The 16,969-nt window shown below is 41.5% G+C and overlaps 1 protein-coding gene across 1 annotated transcript; it reads right to left on the bottom strand.

Moving 5' to 3' along the window:
- Positions 1-378: 378 nt before the first annotated feature.
- MARCHF11 (membrane associated ring-CH-type finger 11) lies at positions 379-15,547 on the bottom strand. Its single transcript, XM_028738605.2, has 4 exons — positions 15,305-15,547; positions 10,744-10,899; positions 4,993-5,185; positions 379-3,363 (listed from the first exon to the last, which is right to left on the bottom strand). The coding sequence occupies exons 1-4, from the start codon at positions 15,545-15,547 to the stop codon at positions 3,041-3,043; spliced, it is 915 nt and encodes a 304-aa protein (XP_028594438.2). The 3' UTR covers positions 379-3,040.
- Positions 15,548-16,969: the final 1,422 nt, after the last annotated feature.

The raw sequence follows: 16,969 nt of genomic DNA, 5'->3' as shown, positions 1-16,969 counted from the left end.
TAAAGTTACACCAGACCCAAACCCCATTCAGGAGTGGGGTTGGGCAGCTGCTCCTCCAAAACCTGGCAGAGGGAAAGCAAGTCTTGAAAATAGTGTTTTACAACAGGTTGCCAGGTCATGCGACCAAGCTGAATCTTCTTAAAATGCAGTCTAAGTCCCTCCTCTTTGGACCTGCCCCTGCCACACCCAAGGAACCCTACTTTGGGGGAGACTTAAACCACCCTCGGAGGGATGTGGGTGGCGCTGTGGGTTAAACCACAGAGCCTAGAACTTGCCGATCAGAAGGTCGGCGGTTTGAATCCCCGCGACGGGGTGAGCTCCCGTTGTTCGGTCCCTGCTCCTGCCAACCTAGCAGTTCAAAAGCATGAAGTGCAAGTAGATAAATAGGTACCGCTCCAGCGGGAAGGTAAACGGCGTTTCCGTGCGCTGCTCTGGTTCGCCAGAAGCGGCTTAGTCATGCTGGTCACATGACCCGGAAGCTGTATGCTGGCTCCCTTGGCCAATAAAGCGAGATGAGCGCCGCAACCCCAGAGTCGGTCATGACTGGACCTAATGGTCAGGGGTCCCTTTACCTTTACTTACACCAGCCTCACCTCAGCCAGCTGAGCCACTTATACCAGCATCTCTCCAGCTAAGTCAGAGGTAGAGACTTACCAGATTCCTGGCTCAGTCAGAGTTAAACCAGAGATCTGCTGTATCCTAAGGTGCTCGTCCTGCCAGATCTTTCCATAGTATTGCCTTCTTAATGCAGTTCAAGAGCATGTATGTTTTCTTAGAAGCATCACTATAGTCAACAGGACTTTTCACAAGTAAGTGTGCATAGGTTGCATAGGATTGCACAATCTTAGTCACCTCAAAAAAGAAAAAACTGAGCAACTGCTTTGTCAAGCCTCAAGCTCTGGATAAATGAGCACACTTGTCACTGAATTCATGTCATCCAGGGATTTCAGAAGGATAGGAATAATGAAGAATAAGTAAAGTTAATGGCAGTTCAGTCTGAAAGAGGCTGAAATCTGAAGAAAAATGAGGGCTGCAGGCGGGCAACAATTATTTATAGTCGCTCTCCAATGTATCATTCAGCCACATTTTCAATCAGCTTTGAAATTCAGAAGGAAAGAACGAAAAGGAATGATTGTGATTTTGAATAATTTTAACAGGTTTACTAGATTGCTGTGTTGTTTTTTTTAAAAAAAGAATCTATACTTAATTCCAACTCTATCCAGCACATTAAATAAAACAACCTGGCATAAATTCTCAACTGCCTAGAGTGACTATCCTAATTAAATACAATATTTCTTCTTTGTTACTTTGCTTAATCTGTTGGTCTGTGCTGTTGTGGATAATGAGAGAAACAAACAAGGTAGGAAAGCAGAATTATTCCATGGTGCAAATTGGCAAGCTCTCTTACTTAAATGAAACTATCTGGAGCAAACAGCCTTTTGATAAAAAAAGACTGTAGGCCCTATGCAATAGTAATTGGTCATTACATGAAATAAAGTTTTTTTAAGGTTCAATAATTTGCATCAGTTATGCTTAATGAATATACAATGACAGTGGCTCTTAGTGCCATGTGACTTGCTAATTCATGATCTAAAAACCTCATATTCAAGACCTGTAGTATGCTTTTTGATGTCCTTAAAAACTAATACAGTACCATGTACTGGTTCACCAAATTCCCCACCTAATTGCCCAACTATATAGGCCTTCTAGGTCTAAGCCATGTGAAGAAGGCTGTACAAAAGCTCATTTTAAAAATGCATTCAAGCCTGGGTACCATACATACTGAAACTATTGATTTCAAATGGGACTTAAGCACTGCTAACTCTCCAAAGGATAAGGCAACACAACCTTTTTTTTTGGTTCCTATATCCTCCTTGTGGTGAGCAAAAAATGATGAGAGGCCTGATTTGCACAAATTATTTTTTTCAGCTCTTTTCTTCTTCCAGTCTCACAAGATAAAGTTGTCTAGGTACCAAAGAAGCTCCGTTGATGCAAGAGCTTTGTATTGGTGCTCTTTGTGATCAAAGGAAAAATAGTATTTTTTTTCCCTGCACTGATGGCAAGTCTTTCTGGGACTTTATTTTCTAGTGGAAAGAGAAGTTTAACTCTAAATCTTAAATTTTAAATGTATTGAATTAGGTAACATAGAAAAGATACAAAGAAGAAGAGAAGTCAAATATAATGAGGAAATACTTCTTTCAATGTAACTGAATTTAATTCTCGTGAAACTGAGAAACAAATCACTCCAGCTAAATCAGAAGTCCAGAACACAATTCTGGAAATCTACCCTGCAATGGAGTGTATAAGCGAATGCTGATTTTCTTTCATTAATTTGGCAAAAATAGTCCATAGTACATATATTATTAAATATTGATAACAGTATTCTTATTACCTAGATGACATGAAATAAGGCTTCCAAATTAATTCAGAGATTTTCAGCATTCTCATTCTTACAAAACTGTTTGTCTTTTACCCATCAGTTTTGAGCACAGATCTTCCATGAACTTTAAACTTTATTTCATTTTGGATAAATCCAGAATACAAGCCCCCACTTCCCTTTACTCTCCCAGCACTATACATTTCCCCCAGACAAAAATCAAAGGCATACCTTTACCCAACTGGAAGTAACACATTGGATGAATTTGATTGGTATACTAAACGCAAGCCATCCAATTAATCTTGTTTACATGTCCTGAAAATTATAGATGGCTTAGAACTTTGAAAATACACTTAAAACTATCAAAAATAGCTGTAGTTTAAAATATTTGTCTCCACATTATTAAAGCTATTGTTAAATTATATTTTTATAAATGCCGAGTACAAATAGATAAAAAGTGATAAATCATGGTATAAAAAGAAAGAGACCCTTTTCAGGAAAATGTATTTGCAATTCAACTGATCATATAAAAGCATAAATTAAAAAAAGTTTATATATTTGTATGTGCTATGGTTTCACCATTCATTGTAACTACATTCCAGAATACTGCAAGAGAGGTCAGGGCACATTGTTCTTGTGCATGTAGCACAGTGACCATAACTTTTACACTGAAGTCACTCTCATTACCACCTCTCCAGAGCTGTTGTCATCTGATGAATCCTCCTGAGGTCGCATTCGACTGAAGAGATGTAACAAAACATAGCCACACTGAAATCTTGGTGAGGTTAACTGTGTTGGATGAACTAAACTTCTGTTTCTAAATGCATTTAGTGGTAACCACAAAGTCCTAGATGTTGTGGATTCTCCACGGTTGCTCTCTTCTATGTCTGTAGCTTTATCATAATTTAATACATCCCAGTGCAGATTGACAGCCCGCCAACGCTTAAATACTCTGCAAACTGAGGCCCCTTCATGCACAATAAGTCCTGAAAGTAAAAGAAACAAATTATTCACACCCTCAGTTCTTCGTACCGAGCACATTTATTTGTTAAATAAGTGGCATTAGAATTGAATTAGTACCCTGAGCCAAAGCACAGGTAAACCCAAGTAGCTGAATTACAGGTGGCCAGGACCCATTTATATATGTTGTCAGAAACTGATATGCATCCAGGCTTTTTTTTGGTTCTGAGCAAGAGAAAATGATGGTTTTTAAACTTATACTACCATAAATGTTTCATTTGTTTGCTGAATCAGTATAAGCTGGCGACACAGCACATCCATTATAAACCTAATCAATTACATTATAAATCTGATCAATTATATAATTATATAATTTATTAAAGGTCAGCCTTTAAAGAAAGAAAGCTAAATATAAACAACTGTGACTTTTTGTCTGAATAATAATAATAATAATTTTTATTTATACCCCGCCCTCCCCAGACAAGGCTGGGCTCAGGGTGGCTAACAAGCAATAATAAAAACAAGTTGAATGAATACAACTTTAAATAGATTATAATACAACATTAAAATATTGAAACATTAAAATATTAAAATGCAGCCTCATCACAGGAGGAGAAAGGAAAAAGAAAAAAGAAAGAGGGGGAGGGAATCAAATTGGCTCCAAGCCAAAGGCCTGTTGGATTAGACCATCTGGTATATGTAGTCCAGCAATGTGTGTACATGCATGTATTGTGTGTGTACATATACAATAAATTAATGCAGTGTGAGACTCAGACACTGCAACAGCAAAGTATGCTAACCCTGCAGGTGCTAATATAAAACCTGTAGCTACAACTGAGCCATAATTAAGTACTTTTAACCACTTCTAACATTATTATTAATTTGTTATTTGCATCCCATCTTTCTGTTCATCAAGTTCCCCCAAGATGGCTAGCAACAATAACAAAGCGGAACAAATTAAAACAATTACACACACACACACACACACACACACACACACACACACACTAAGAAGTGAATTTTAAAAATGCAACAGGGACATCAGCAGACAACAAAATCAAGGACATGTTCAAGTTTCATTGAAGCCAAACACCTTCTAAAAAACCCCAATATTTTCACTGTGCATCAAAAATGAAAGAAAAAGAGAACTAAATGAGTTTCTTATGGGACAGTATCAGCCTGGATACCACCACTGAAAACACTGTAGTGACCACCAGCCACACCTCAGGCAGTGGGGGCAGGGATACAAAACAGAGCCTTAAATGATTATTTGGGTAAGCAGGTGGGTTCAAACAGCAGGAGACTTCAAGGTTATAATATTCAGAGTGAAAACAGTACTTTGAATTGGGCTTGAAAACAAAATGAAAATCAGTGGAGATGATGTAATAAATACTGGACCTATATGCTTCTTGTGTCATGTCCTAGTCCCTTTGATATGCCAGGCTTTGTGTACAAATAACTGCTGTTGGGCAATTATAAAATCTTTGCTTTATTTATTGTTGATTAAAAACTTTACACTTGAGAACTTTGCTGATGTATGATTTCTATTTCCTGAAGAAACAGACATACATTTATATATGTAAGGGGGGAAAGCATATTCCAAATTATTTCTTATCACGTTTAACAAAGTGAATGATTTCATTTTTTGACCTTACCTATGCACACCAGATCCATAAAACCATACATTCCATAGCAGATTTGAAAAAGGACATCTTTTCTTTGCCATACTGCATAAGGACTGAAGGCTGACCACAGAAGCCAAGTTACACTTGCTACTAAGAACAGTGATCCCAACATTACAGCAATCATCTGCACTTTCTCAACCAGAGTTACAGTAATGCTTTGCCACTAGAAGGAAGAAGACATAACAAGGTATAAAATGTTTACAAAAACATTGAAGGTCTGTTATGACAACCCATGAAAATGTTCATAGAGCCTTTTTACATGTATGCTGCATTATACCGGTGCAATAGGCTCCTCCATCGCTCTCATTAAATCTGCTTAAATGTGAAGAAGTTTAAATAACAGCTTGGAGTGTCACACAGAAATGACATGCTGCTTAGAAATAACAGTTAAATACTTGGTGCAAATATAGAACCATGTGAACTCTATAATTATTATTTATAAAAATATTTATATATCACTATTCATAAAAATATCAGTGCCATTTACAAGAATTATACAATAAAAACCACATAAAAATGTTGAAATCAGAAATCACCTAACAGTTATGAGAAAATATATTCCTAATTTTCTGCATAAACGTTATATGTACTTAACAATGTAATTCTATACACTGAAGAACAATTTAAAAACTTCCACTGTTTTCAATGAGACTTAATCCTAGGAAAGTAGGTATGCGATTGAAAATTATCTCTACCATGGAAATCAGAAAAACTTTAAAAGTATTTGACTTAAGCTGAGTCAATAGATGGACATGACTACACTTGAAAAATGTCTCCAGGGAAATCCTGCTACATAAAACAATGTTGTTTGTGCAAGAGCGAGAGAAAGAAAAACCAACATATGCTCATGTGGAAAATAATTTTATCCTTCCAAAAGGTTCCTTTTAAAAATGTAGAACCCAACATTATTTTTGATGAAGGAAAAGAACAATGCTCAGCCAAAATAATTTTTTAAGCTTGTCAGCTTCAGCTATTTAGTAAAACCTCTGGAAAAAAACACAGTGAGAGAAGCTATCAAATTACAGGTATTTTGGTTATAGCTATTTCCTCACATTTATCAAAGAAAGACAGAACCACATTCATCACTACAATGGTTACATCTCAAGTTCATAACCATATGAACATTTCATATGTTACTTCAATGAAATTTTAAAAGATTGGTTTTTTTAATGTATAAAAAGTATGTGCTAGAATAATACATAAAAGAATTGTTCTATTCTTACTAGTGTACTGGTATTAGTATATAACCATGCAGTTGTGGGAGACCTTAAATGTAGAAAATAATGGCAGCAGTGTTAGCCCATAACAGAAATTCTGAAACCATATTATGACAATGCCTTTATTACAATAAAATAAAAACAAAATCACAAAATAGTGTGCAAACTTTTAGGTTCTCCCAAGCTCTTCAACATCTAACCTGATGATTAATATTGGAAAACATGAAAGCTTGCACACTATTTTTTGTCGTTTTCAGTTTTTCTGGTTACAGGAAAATTTCCCTGGAAATAAAATTGGTTTCAATTACCACAAGCTCTACCTCCCCCTTTTCCCACTAGGCAACAGTCACCATTGCTCTCTACTTCAGTTAGAGATTATACCAGGGCTGGCCGCAGACATTTTGGCACCAGAGGCAAACCACAAAATGTTCCCCTCCCCACTAGGGAAGAAGGGGTGAGTGAAGATGTACATCAGGAACAAGGGGAGAACAAAGATCTACATTGGGAGCAAGGGCAAGAGGAGACTAGCAGCACCTCCTATTCACCAAGGGGCAGCTGTAGAGCTGGCATGGGGGGTGAGGCAGCTGCTGAGGAGGATGCAGATCCAACACAGCTATCACTGCCACTGTGGCAACAGCAGCAGCAGGCAATGTATTCCTTGGAGGCATGGATCCTCCCTCCCAATGTGGTCACCTCACCTTGCCTCATGGATGGGCCGGTCCTGGATTATGCCCTATGTAAGCAATTGAGATAATGGAAAGAGGAATTGTTGGCAGCCAATAAGCATGGATCAACCCCGTCTAACAGAATATACACCAAAACAGATCATTTTTTTCCAAGTTATTAGCACTTTGGACCAGGATGCATAACCATGTGGGCTAGGAAACCAGGGTAGGAATGGCGAGAAGTAGAAGAAAGAGGGATGACAGCAGATGAAATAAGCCCTGTGACCTTGGCATAGTGAGGTGTCAGCAACTCACAATAGATCCTTTCATTGTCTCTGGGAGACAATGTGACTAGAATGTTCATGTGATCATGTGATCTTAACGGAATTGTGCCTAGAGATTCTTTGCCAAATAAGAGAATTACTACTGACATTAAATATTTCTATGTGTCAAGACAAAGAGAAGCATGACTTGTCAGGGGATTGCTGTTGGGTGAGAGCATCCCCCCTCCCAAATTGAATGAGACATAATACAGTCTAATCCTCTTAGGTGGTCTGGAAATCTAGTAATACAACATGTGAGGGGTGCCATGAGAGCCAACATGTTATCTCTGCCCCCAATCATATTGCTTTCTATAAGTCGAAGGGTCCCTGTTCCTACTCATGTATGCTCTTTGTGGGATATAGGACCCTGCTTCAGACAGATGCCCTTCAACTCATGAAGGGCAATGAGGCAGAACTAGCACATTCATCTCCTCATCCCCTTCCCCATCCAGCCAATGGGTTATAGTCCCAGATTTCCAGAATCCCTAAAGAAGGCTTTAAATCAATTCACAAGGGTGGGGAGTAGCGGGGAAAGTGTGTGCTAAAAGTTTGTAATTTAATCTGTATGGGGAAATATGTATGTTTTGATAGTGGTGCTGAAAAAATAAGTGCTTTGATAACTTCCTACAGCAGAGAGGTAGAATGAACATGAATAAATGTCTTGCACATTTTACACATTGTAGCTGCCAAGCTCTTTATGTATTTGGGAGCAACAGAGTGAAGACAAAAACTGTTTCAATACTAAATGATAAAATATTACAAAGCCTATTGGGAAGAGTGAATTATTGTGCCCTATTCAACCCAGGTGAGTGAAACTCCATTCACCACTGAAGAGAGGTAGGAAACATTCTCTTCTGGACAGCCTTCTGGGAGCCATATGCCAGTGGCAGGTGGAGCCAGAAACAAAAGTAGACATGGTAACAGGCAGAGCCATTAATATGAATGCCGCTTCTGTAGACTAGTTTCTACACACATTCTCACACCCTTCTGAATCCTCCATCCAGGCAAACAAGCAAGATTATCAGCCCGGCAAAAAAAACCCCAAGAGGGTGTAAAGCAAAGCTGGGGGTGGTATGGCCTGGGAGAGGGTGGGTGTGACTAGGGAGTGGGGCTGTGGAGATTGTCTTGAGTGCCAGATAGATAGGCCTGAAAGGCTTAATTCACCCCACAGCCTAAGCTTCTCCATCCCTTGTCTTAGAGATTTAACTAAATAAAGGAAGTGGCAGGTTTTCTGTCAGATTTAACCTATAGGGTTAATCAGAATTTCCAAATTTAAGAAAGCTAGGAATTTTAGAAATAGGGCTAAAAATGCATTTTTTAAAATTCTAGTCCAACTCTATTCTTTTTTTTAATGTATTTTTATTAAAGATTTTCTTGGTTTAAAGAAATATGTGTAATGTCTCTCTTTTTTTTCTCTCCAAGTAACATTTTTTACAGATCAGTTTCACTTGTTGAGACATTATGAAGAAGAGGGGGAAAGGGGGTGAGGGGGAAGATGAGTGGCGGTGGGTGGCGATGTTTCTATTATACTTAATATATGTGTGGTTTTGTGTCAGGGTCGCTTGTGCAGGTTCTCTGCTATTCACTTGTGTTCCTTTGGTGGTGAGAGAGGTTGGGGTTGGCCTAGGGTGTGGTTGTCTGGTTGTTTGTTTGTTTGTTTGTTTGTGATTGGCTGTAGTGATCTTTGTTTTCATGTGTGAGTGGGGTGGGTGGGTGTTTTCAATCAAGTTAGCCATACTGATTTGTATGCTGTTGGTGGTTTCTTGTCGTTGTCTTGTTGGGCTGTGTATGTGATAAAGGGGAGCCATACCAGGGTGAAGGCATTTTCTTCCATTTGTCCCCGTGTCAGTTTCAGTTTATTGGTTAGTTTTTCTAATAAGGCTGTTTCCCATACTATTTGGTACCATTGGTCCATTCTTACTCCTGACAGGTCTCTCCAGTGTCTGGTTATGGTGTTTCTGGTTGCTGAAAGTAGGTGGGTTCTTTGTGGTGTAAATGGGCATTATTGTCTTGGAAGATGTTTAGTAGGGCCAATTCTGGGGTGATTTCTAATACTTGCTTAGTTATTTTACATATTTCTCGTATGGCTGTTGTCCAAAATAGTTGGATTTTGGGGCACTCCCACCACATGTGGAGGTATGTGCCTATGGAGGTGCACCCTCTCCAGCATTTTGGTGAGGTTCCTGGGCGTATTAGCACTAGTTTTCTTGGTGTTAGGTACCACCTGTAGGTGAGTTTCCAAGTGAGTTCTTTTCTTCTCGTTGATATGGATTTAAAGTAGGGTTTAGACCACATTCTGATCCATTGAGTGGGATTAATCTCATAGTCTATGTCATCCTCCCATTGTTTTTTGATTGCGTCTAGGGGGTTTGTGGGATTTTGGAGTAGTATTTTGTATATTGCAGATACCATTCCTTTACCGTGTCCCTTTGTTGTTAGGAGGAGGTTTTAGAAGGTTGTCAGGGGCCTAGTTGCTGCTGATTTTACTGCTTGATTGTTTAAGAGGGCATGTAATTGGTGTTGTGCTAACCAGGGCATTTGGGTGTCTTCTAGTTTGTCTTGTATTTCTTGTGTTGGCAAAGGTTTGTTATTTTTAAAAAAGTCTATTAGGCGATAGAAGCCTTTGGTTTGCCAGGTTTTTATCTGGAGGTTTTGTGCTGCATAGTGGAATAAAGGGTGGTACACCAGGGGAATTAGTGGGGATGGGGTTGGGGATAGTTTGCCTAGTTCAACTATTCTAATTGCAAAATTTGTTATCTACATTGGGTGGGAACTCCATCAATGGAAGCCCTGTGCAAGGACTTCTGCTTGTACAACAGCGCTCCCCCCCTTCCCCTGTGTGCCCCCCACCAGAGGCACCCTGGATAACCAAAATTTGTTGTGCACACCCCTCCCAGCCCTTGAGCTGTGCTGGGCTTTGAAGAGGCGTAAGGGCTCCAACAATATAGTGGATTAATACACTGGGTTTGCAAAATCCCAGTGCAAATGGCAGCTTCAGTGGAGGAATTTTCATCAGAATCACAGCATGAGAGAAATGCGCAAAGGCGCATTTAACATCATGTCTACAAAAATATTGCACACTGATATCAACCCTTGTACCTTGGACAATGTAAAGGAGCATAAATCTGGCAAAATCGGCCCTTATTTTCTCAGGATAATCTTCACTATATCATTTCTACTTGCACGTTACTGATTTAGAGATTTGGCACTTATCAAAGCACTGCCAGGCAGAATTTAATTTCTGGAGCAATCCTATGTTGTCAAGCGAATTTAAGCAGAACCTAAACAGCTCTTAAGGTATGATGAAGTTAAGAACTTCTTTAATGCCTAAGCTTGATGTTACCATATTTTTCCTCACTGATGAACTGAATGGGAAATATTTACTGTGTCTTATGATAAGGACATGCAGACTCAGTGAATGGAGATCAGTTAATAAAATGATGAATAAACCAAAGTATAAAAAATGGTTACTGTATTCATACAGTCTGTATGATTATTGGAATTTTGAAATGTTACCTGACAAGGCTTTTTCATTTTAATTGCTATAACATGGTATCTGTAACAGCAGAGTTCACAAGTCCAGGACCCTCTTTCACTAATCCATTTCAATAGGCAAAGTTGATGTGTATACCGAACTGACCCATCACATCGACAGGGATTTAACAATTCACCCTAGGAAAAATAACAAATAGGGTTAAATGTCATAATAAATATAATATTAAGCTTCCAAATCCTTGCACAGTGTCTCTTAAAATCAGTTTGCTGGCATTTTTTTAAAAAAAATATATTAGCTGGAATAACCTCCCCTGGCCCCGACCACCAGTTTATTTTGGAAATATTATTCAATATTCTCCCATCCCAGGGTCACAAAAAAAGAAAGGAAAAACATATAGACAAATTAACTCTTTGAGCAAAGAGCAATACTATTTGTATTATATTTGCAAAAATGTTCATTTGCAATTTCTGAAATTTTTGCACTCTATGTACTAATAAAAAATGCATGACATCCAAGGGACCTTCATATTTTAAGGTGTTTTATATAGTGCATACAATCATTTTAGAGCAATAAAGTAAGGTTGTATTTATTCTGGTGGCATATGCATTTTTTGTCATGAGAGTGCACAGGCCACACCTGTAATATATATGATGAGCTCTGAAATTGGCTTACCAGTGAGCATTAATGGTGAATGTGGCATCTAATAATATCTCCTGAAGCTTAAGAAGAGTCTCAAATCTAAATGTCCATCTTAAAATAATGCAAATTTTGAGGATTTTTTTTTTTATATGCCTAGATCACTTAGGCAAATGTAGGTAACATCTGAGTACAGATTTCAACATTCACTGAGTAAGTCTTTGTCATTTAGTGATTCATCAGCCTCTTTCCTTGGCTCCCGGAGGTCCATGCCTCCCTTCTTGTATAAAATTAAACCTTTCCCTAACGCCTTTCCAAGAATCCTAAAGCTTCTTTCCCACTGCTTCACAAAAACTTAAAATTCAAAATTCCAAAGAGTAAAACTAATTACGCCACTATACAAAAAGTGTAGAATATGCAAAGAAACCATTACTAGACTTATCTAATTTACGTAGTCACATATTCTGTACCGCTGCAATGCAGAATTCCAGAGCATCACATTAGACTATGTTGGAGTTTTGTCATCCGCTTACAAAGAAACATGTGTCACATTGTTCATGCCTCTTTAATACGTTCACTGCAGAAACCTTGGAAGAAATTCTGTTGCTATCTGCAATCAGTTTTCACTGCATAGAAACTTTGGGCCCATTAATTTAAACAGCACAGTGAACCACAAAGTGAGCCGTAAGGTATCAAACACAGGAAATTGTCACCTGATGAGACAGCTCTAAGGCTGTAATGACAGATTTAAGAATTACCACTAATTTGGTAGAATAGGCAAGGGAACCAAGTGGGGGAATACGGAGCTCTTTCTGTTTAAGTCGACAGCTTTGACTCTTTATTAATGACTTGGAGAAAGAGGGGACAGCAGGCATTAAACTGTGGATTATACAGAACTAAGAGTCTGGAAATCCTTTCAAAGAGTAGTTACAAAATACAGCGCTATGTCAATAAATTAAAGATATGGAAAGGTAAAAAATGGAACAAGTAGGGACCAATGTAAACTACTGTATGACTGGGGGATATTTGGCTAGCAATTTGAGATTTCTGTGAATGATTTAGGACAGCCTTCCCCAACCTGGTGCCCTCCAGATGTTTTGGATTCCAGTTCCCACAATACTTGATCATTGGGCCATGCTGGCTGGGGCTGGTGGTAAAAGGTAAAGGTAAGGGACCCCAGTCGCAAATGACTCTGGGGTTGCAGTGCTTATCTCGCTTTACTGGCCGAGGGAGCCGACGTTTGTCCACAGACAGTTTTTCCAGGTCATGTGGCCAGCATGACTAAGCTGCTTCTGGCGAAACCAGAGCAGCACACGGAAACGCCGTTTACCTTCCCGCCGGAGTGGTACCTATTTATCTACTTGCACTTTGACGTGCTTTCGAACTGCTAGGTTGGCAGGAGCAGGGAGCGAGCAACGGGAGCTCACCCCGTCGCGGGGATTTGAACCGCCGACCTTCTGATTGGCAAGCCTAATTTAGGGTTCCTGGAAACAACAAGTTGAACACAATGTGTCAACGGTGGGGTATTGTGACAAAATAACAATGCCACTGATAAAGAGGAAATAGTATTTGTCACAATACATATAAAAATGGGAAAGAGTTTACTAACAGTTGGAGGAGAAGAGTATGGTTACACTTTGACAAAACTAGACAGGATGTGGAAGGAAATATATATCCTATAAATGGCCTTTGAAGGTTTTTGAGAATAGATTAGGCATAATCTACTGGGAATGCTCTAACTATATGACATCCTGGTTTAGGGCATACTGTTGATTCAGATAACTTCTTTCTCTACAAATTACCAAGCAGAATGGAAAGATAGTTAATACCAGACTATGTAGAGAAACAAGTCACATTGTTGATAGGTGAAGTTGAGCAGGGAGACATACATACATCCTTGTGCAGAGCTATACATATACAACTGCATACAGTGTTCTATGGACTGAAGGAAATTGATATTTAATTTATTTTTAAAAAACAACTTCCCTTTCTTATAAGTCTCAGTCTCTTGCTTGGCTCCAGAAAAACACATTCACCTATATATGAAGTCTAGGTTGGCAGCGAGCAAAAAAATGAGATTGAGGGCTAATATTAATGGAAAATCAAAGAATCATAGAATTGTAGAGGTGGAAGGGGCCATGAGGGTCATCTAGTCCAACCCCCTGCAATGCAGGAATCTTGAAGATGTATTGCTGGCTACTTGTTGAGGTTTGAGAATCATGCCTCCCTTCATGTGCCTTGTAACTTCCTACAGTTTGACAGTTCCACAGGAAAAGTTATCACACTACCTACAAAACGGCGTGATGTGTATCTATGAGCTGCAGTAATAAGCACATGTTACCCTCTAACAACCCAGCCCCATTCACTTAATATTGTAGGTGATAGATACACCACTGTGCTTGCAAATAGCTTTAGTTTCTGTTTTCAAATACATATTTATCCCCACTGGCCTATTCATCAGTATTCCGCATTCTCTACCACCTGCACTTTTACATCTGACAATGACCAGTGCCTCTACTGCTTATAAACACTGGTTAGATGTACATGGCTCCACATAACTTCTCTGCATAATGCCTCACACAGGAATCAGCAATTAAGTTACGGCATACTTATGATTTAATAACAAATAAACTTTATCCGTATTTGCTCCCACCAAGCCTAGTGGGGGCATGACTACTAAGCGGTTAAGTCTGAGGATCTCTCACACTTAAAATTTATAAACAAGCAAGCAAATAACTAAAACAATTATCCGTATCTGATCCCATCAAGCCTAGAAGAGGCATGTCCATTCCGCTTCCTTGTCACACATGGCATGGTTAAGCCTGCAGATCTCACACTTACAGATATTTGTTTATTTACTATGAAATTGTATCTGCTCCCACCAAGCCCAGAAGGGGCATGACCACTCTGCTTCCTTGCCACAGTGGGGGGGGGCAGTTAAGTCCATGGATCTCACTTTAGTAATAAATAAACAAATATCTGTATCTGCTCCCACCAGAGGGGGCATGACCACTCTGCTTCCTTGCCACAGTGGGTGAGGCAGCTAAGTCTGTGGATCTCACTTTAATAAATAAATAAATAAGCAAGCAAGCAAGCAATTATGGGCATCTGCTCCCACTAAACCTAGAAGGGGCATGACTACTCTGCTTCCTTGCCACAGCGGGTGGGGCAGTTAAATCCGTGGATCTCACTTTAATAATAAACAAACAAATATCTGTAACTGCTCCCACCAAGCCCAGAAGGGACATGACCACTCTGCTTCATTGCCACAGCGGGTGGTACAGTTAAATCCGTGGATCTCGCTTTAATAATAAATAAATATCTGTATCTGCTCCCACCAAGCCCAGAAGGGACATGACCACTCTGCTTCCTTGCCACAGCGAGTGGGGCAGTTAAGTCTGTGGATCTCACTTTAATAAATAAATAAGCAAGCAAGCAAGCAATTATGGGCATCTGCTCCTACTAAACCTAGAAGGGGCATGACTACTCCGCTTCCTTGCCACAGCGGGTGGGGCGTTTAAGTCTGCGGATCTCACACTTACAATTTAATAGTAAATAAATAAATATCTGTTATCTGCTCCCAGCGAGCCCAGAAGGGGCATGGCGGCTCCGTTTCCTAAGTCAATGGGATCACCTGGGCGGTCGCCGCCCCCCCCCGCCAGACCCAGCCACCACTCCGGTACTGTTCCCATCCCGGCGAAGCGAGACGCGGGATGCCCCGCTTCCTCGTTGGCGACGCCGAGCTTTCCCTGCGGCTGCGGCGGCTGGCGCTGTCCGCGGTGCTGACGGCCGCCTTCGCCTGCCCGGCGTTGGAGAGCCACGTGCGCGCGGCTCCCTCCTTCCCTGCCCCCCCCCCCGCGCCCTCGTCGTGTCATTTTAACGAAGGCGTGTGTGGGGAGTCTCCCCCCCTCTCTCTGCGCCCCTCCGTCCCGCCTCAGCGCTCACCTGCTCGGCGCCCTGGAAGCAGATCTTGCAGATGGGGCCGGCGCCGCCCCCGCCGCCATCCCCGCTGCTGTTGCTGCACACTGAGCGCGTCTCGGGCTTCTCGCCCCGGACGGCCCCGCCGGCGGCAGCCGTTACCTCAGGAGCCGGCGGAGGAGGAGGAGGCGTCGCCGTCGCCTCCGAGCGCGGGGCGGGGCCCTCCGGCGGCTCGCCGGGGCTGCCGCCGCCACCGCCGTTGCGGCTCATGGGGGGCCCCCCTCACAGACGCGCGTGCGTGCGTGTGTGTGTGTGTCCCCCCCCTCCCACGCACGCCCAGTTTCGCCCCCTCCCCCTCTGCGGAGGGGAGAGAAGGGCTGGGACACGGGCACGAGCCTCCCGCCTAGCTGGGCGAGGGGAGCGGTGGCCGCGTGCCGAGCCGCCGCCGCCGCCGCCTCCTCCCCGCGCGCGCAACCCCTCCCTCCCTCCCGCGTAGGCTTTAGTGCCGGCGCGCGACTCCCCTCCGCATCTGACGCCTCGGAACGCGGCGGCGAGAGAAACCGTTGGGAGACCGTTAGCGGGCGCGAGCCCAGGTGGGGTGGGGGGAGGGGCGTGGGGATGGGGGGGAAAAGCGCGCCAAAGATAGACGCGCGCCTCGCGTCACTCGCGGAACCGCCGCATAATGAAGCCGGGCACACGCGCTCTGCCGCCCCCCCACCCACCCACCCCCCAAAAGAGAGTGACTGGCGACGTCCCTCAGCCACCCGCCCTCCCTCCCCGTCGACATAGTTGCCTGGCTACCTTTCCCCTCACCTCACAAAGGGGCCAAATGTCCTCTTCTTGTGGGGTCACGTGGTTGTTTCACCTCAGGTTTCCTTCGAGGGACCTGTCTCGCCTCGAAGCTGCTTCGCCTCGCTGTCGTTGAAATTCTACTCAGTATTGATCCAGAGTAGATTCCAATGTAAAAACTGGAAACACCCTTGCAGGATCCCCCCCAAAATAGACCAGAGGCATTTCAATCCATCAGAGCTTAAGGGCTACTGAAGGCAAATGAGCGTAATGGTCAGGAAGCCAATACATTCAGGATTGGCAGGAGAGGATGGCGAGTGTGGCAGGAAGATTTAAGTACAATCAAATAAACATTTAAACATTTCTGCGTAGTATTGTATAGCATACACACATATACACACTTTTCAGGTTTATACATTTAATTTTACAATCATTTTAACATTTCAATACTTCCTTCCCCCTTTCTGAGGTCCCTTAAGTTTATTTTTAACATCTGCACATCCAGTGTAACTTAATTTGCTCATTTATATATCTACTTTGAATATATGCTCTTATAAAACTGCAGGTCATTACAATAATCCTGGCAGTGTTCTTACCTGTTTACAGTTTATCTGTAAATATTCCATATACCATTCCCATTCTTTTATTAAAAAGGTCCGTTATCTTGATTTCTTATTCTTCCAGCAAGTTTCACCATTTCTGCATATTCCATAATTTTTTTATCCCTTCTTCCTTTGCTGGGATTTCTGCTTCTTTCCATTTGGGGGCCAGTAACATTCTTGTTGCTGTAGTCGCATACACAAATAAGTTTCTACTGTATACAGTTTCAGTAGTTCTGTCCCTATAATTCCCAAAAGAAAAGCATCTAGGTTTGTTTGTTTTTTACAAATGTTTCTTTAAACA

This window comes from Podarcis muralis, chromosome 8, assembly GCF_964188315.1.
Source record: "Podarcis muralis chromosome 8, rPodMur119.hap1.1, whole genome shotgun sequence".
In the NCBI taxonomy this organism is placed as follows: Eukaryota; Metazoa; Chordata; class Lepidosauria; order Squamata; family Lacertidae; genus Podarcis; species Podarcis muralis.
The sequence above is the reverse complement of the archived record's forward strand: the minus strand, read 5'-3'. Positions and strand labels throughout refer to the sequence as shown.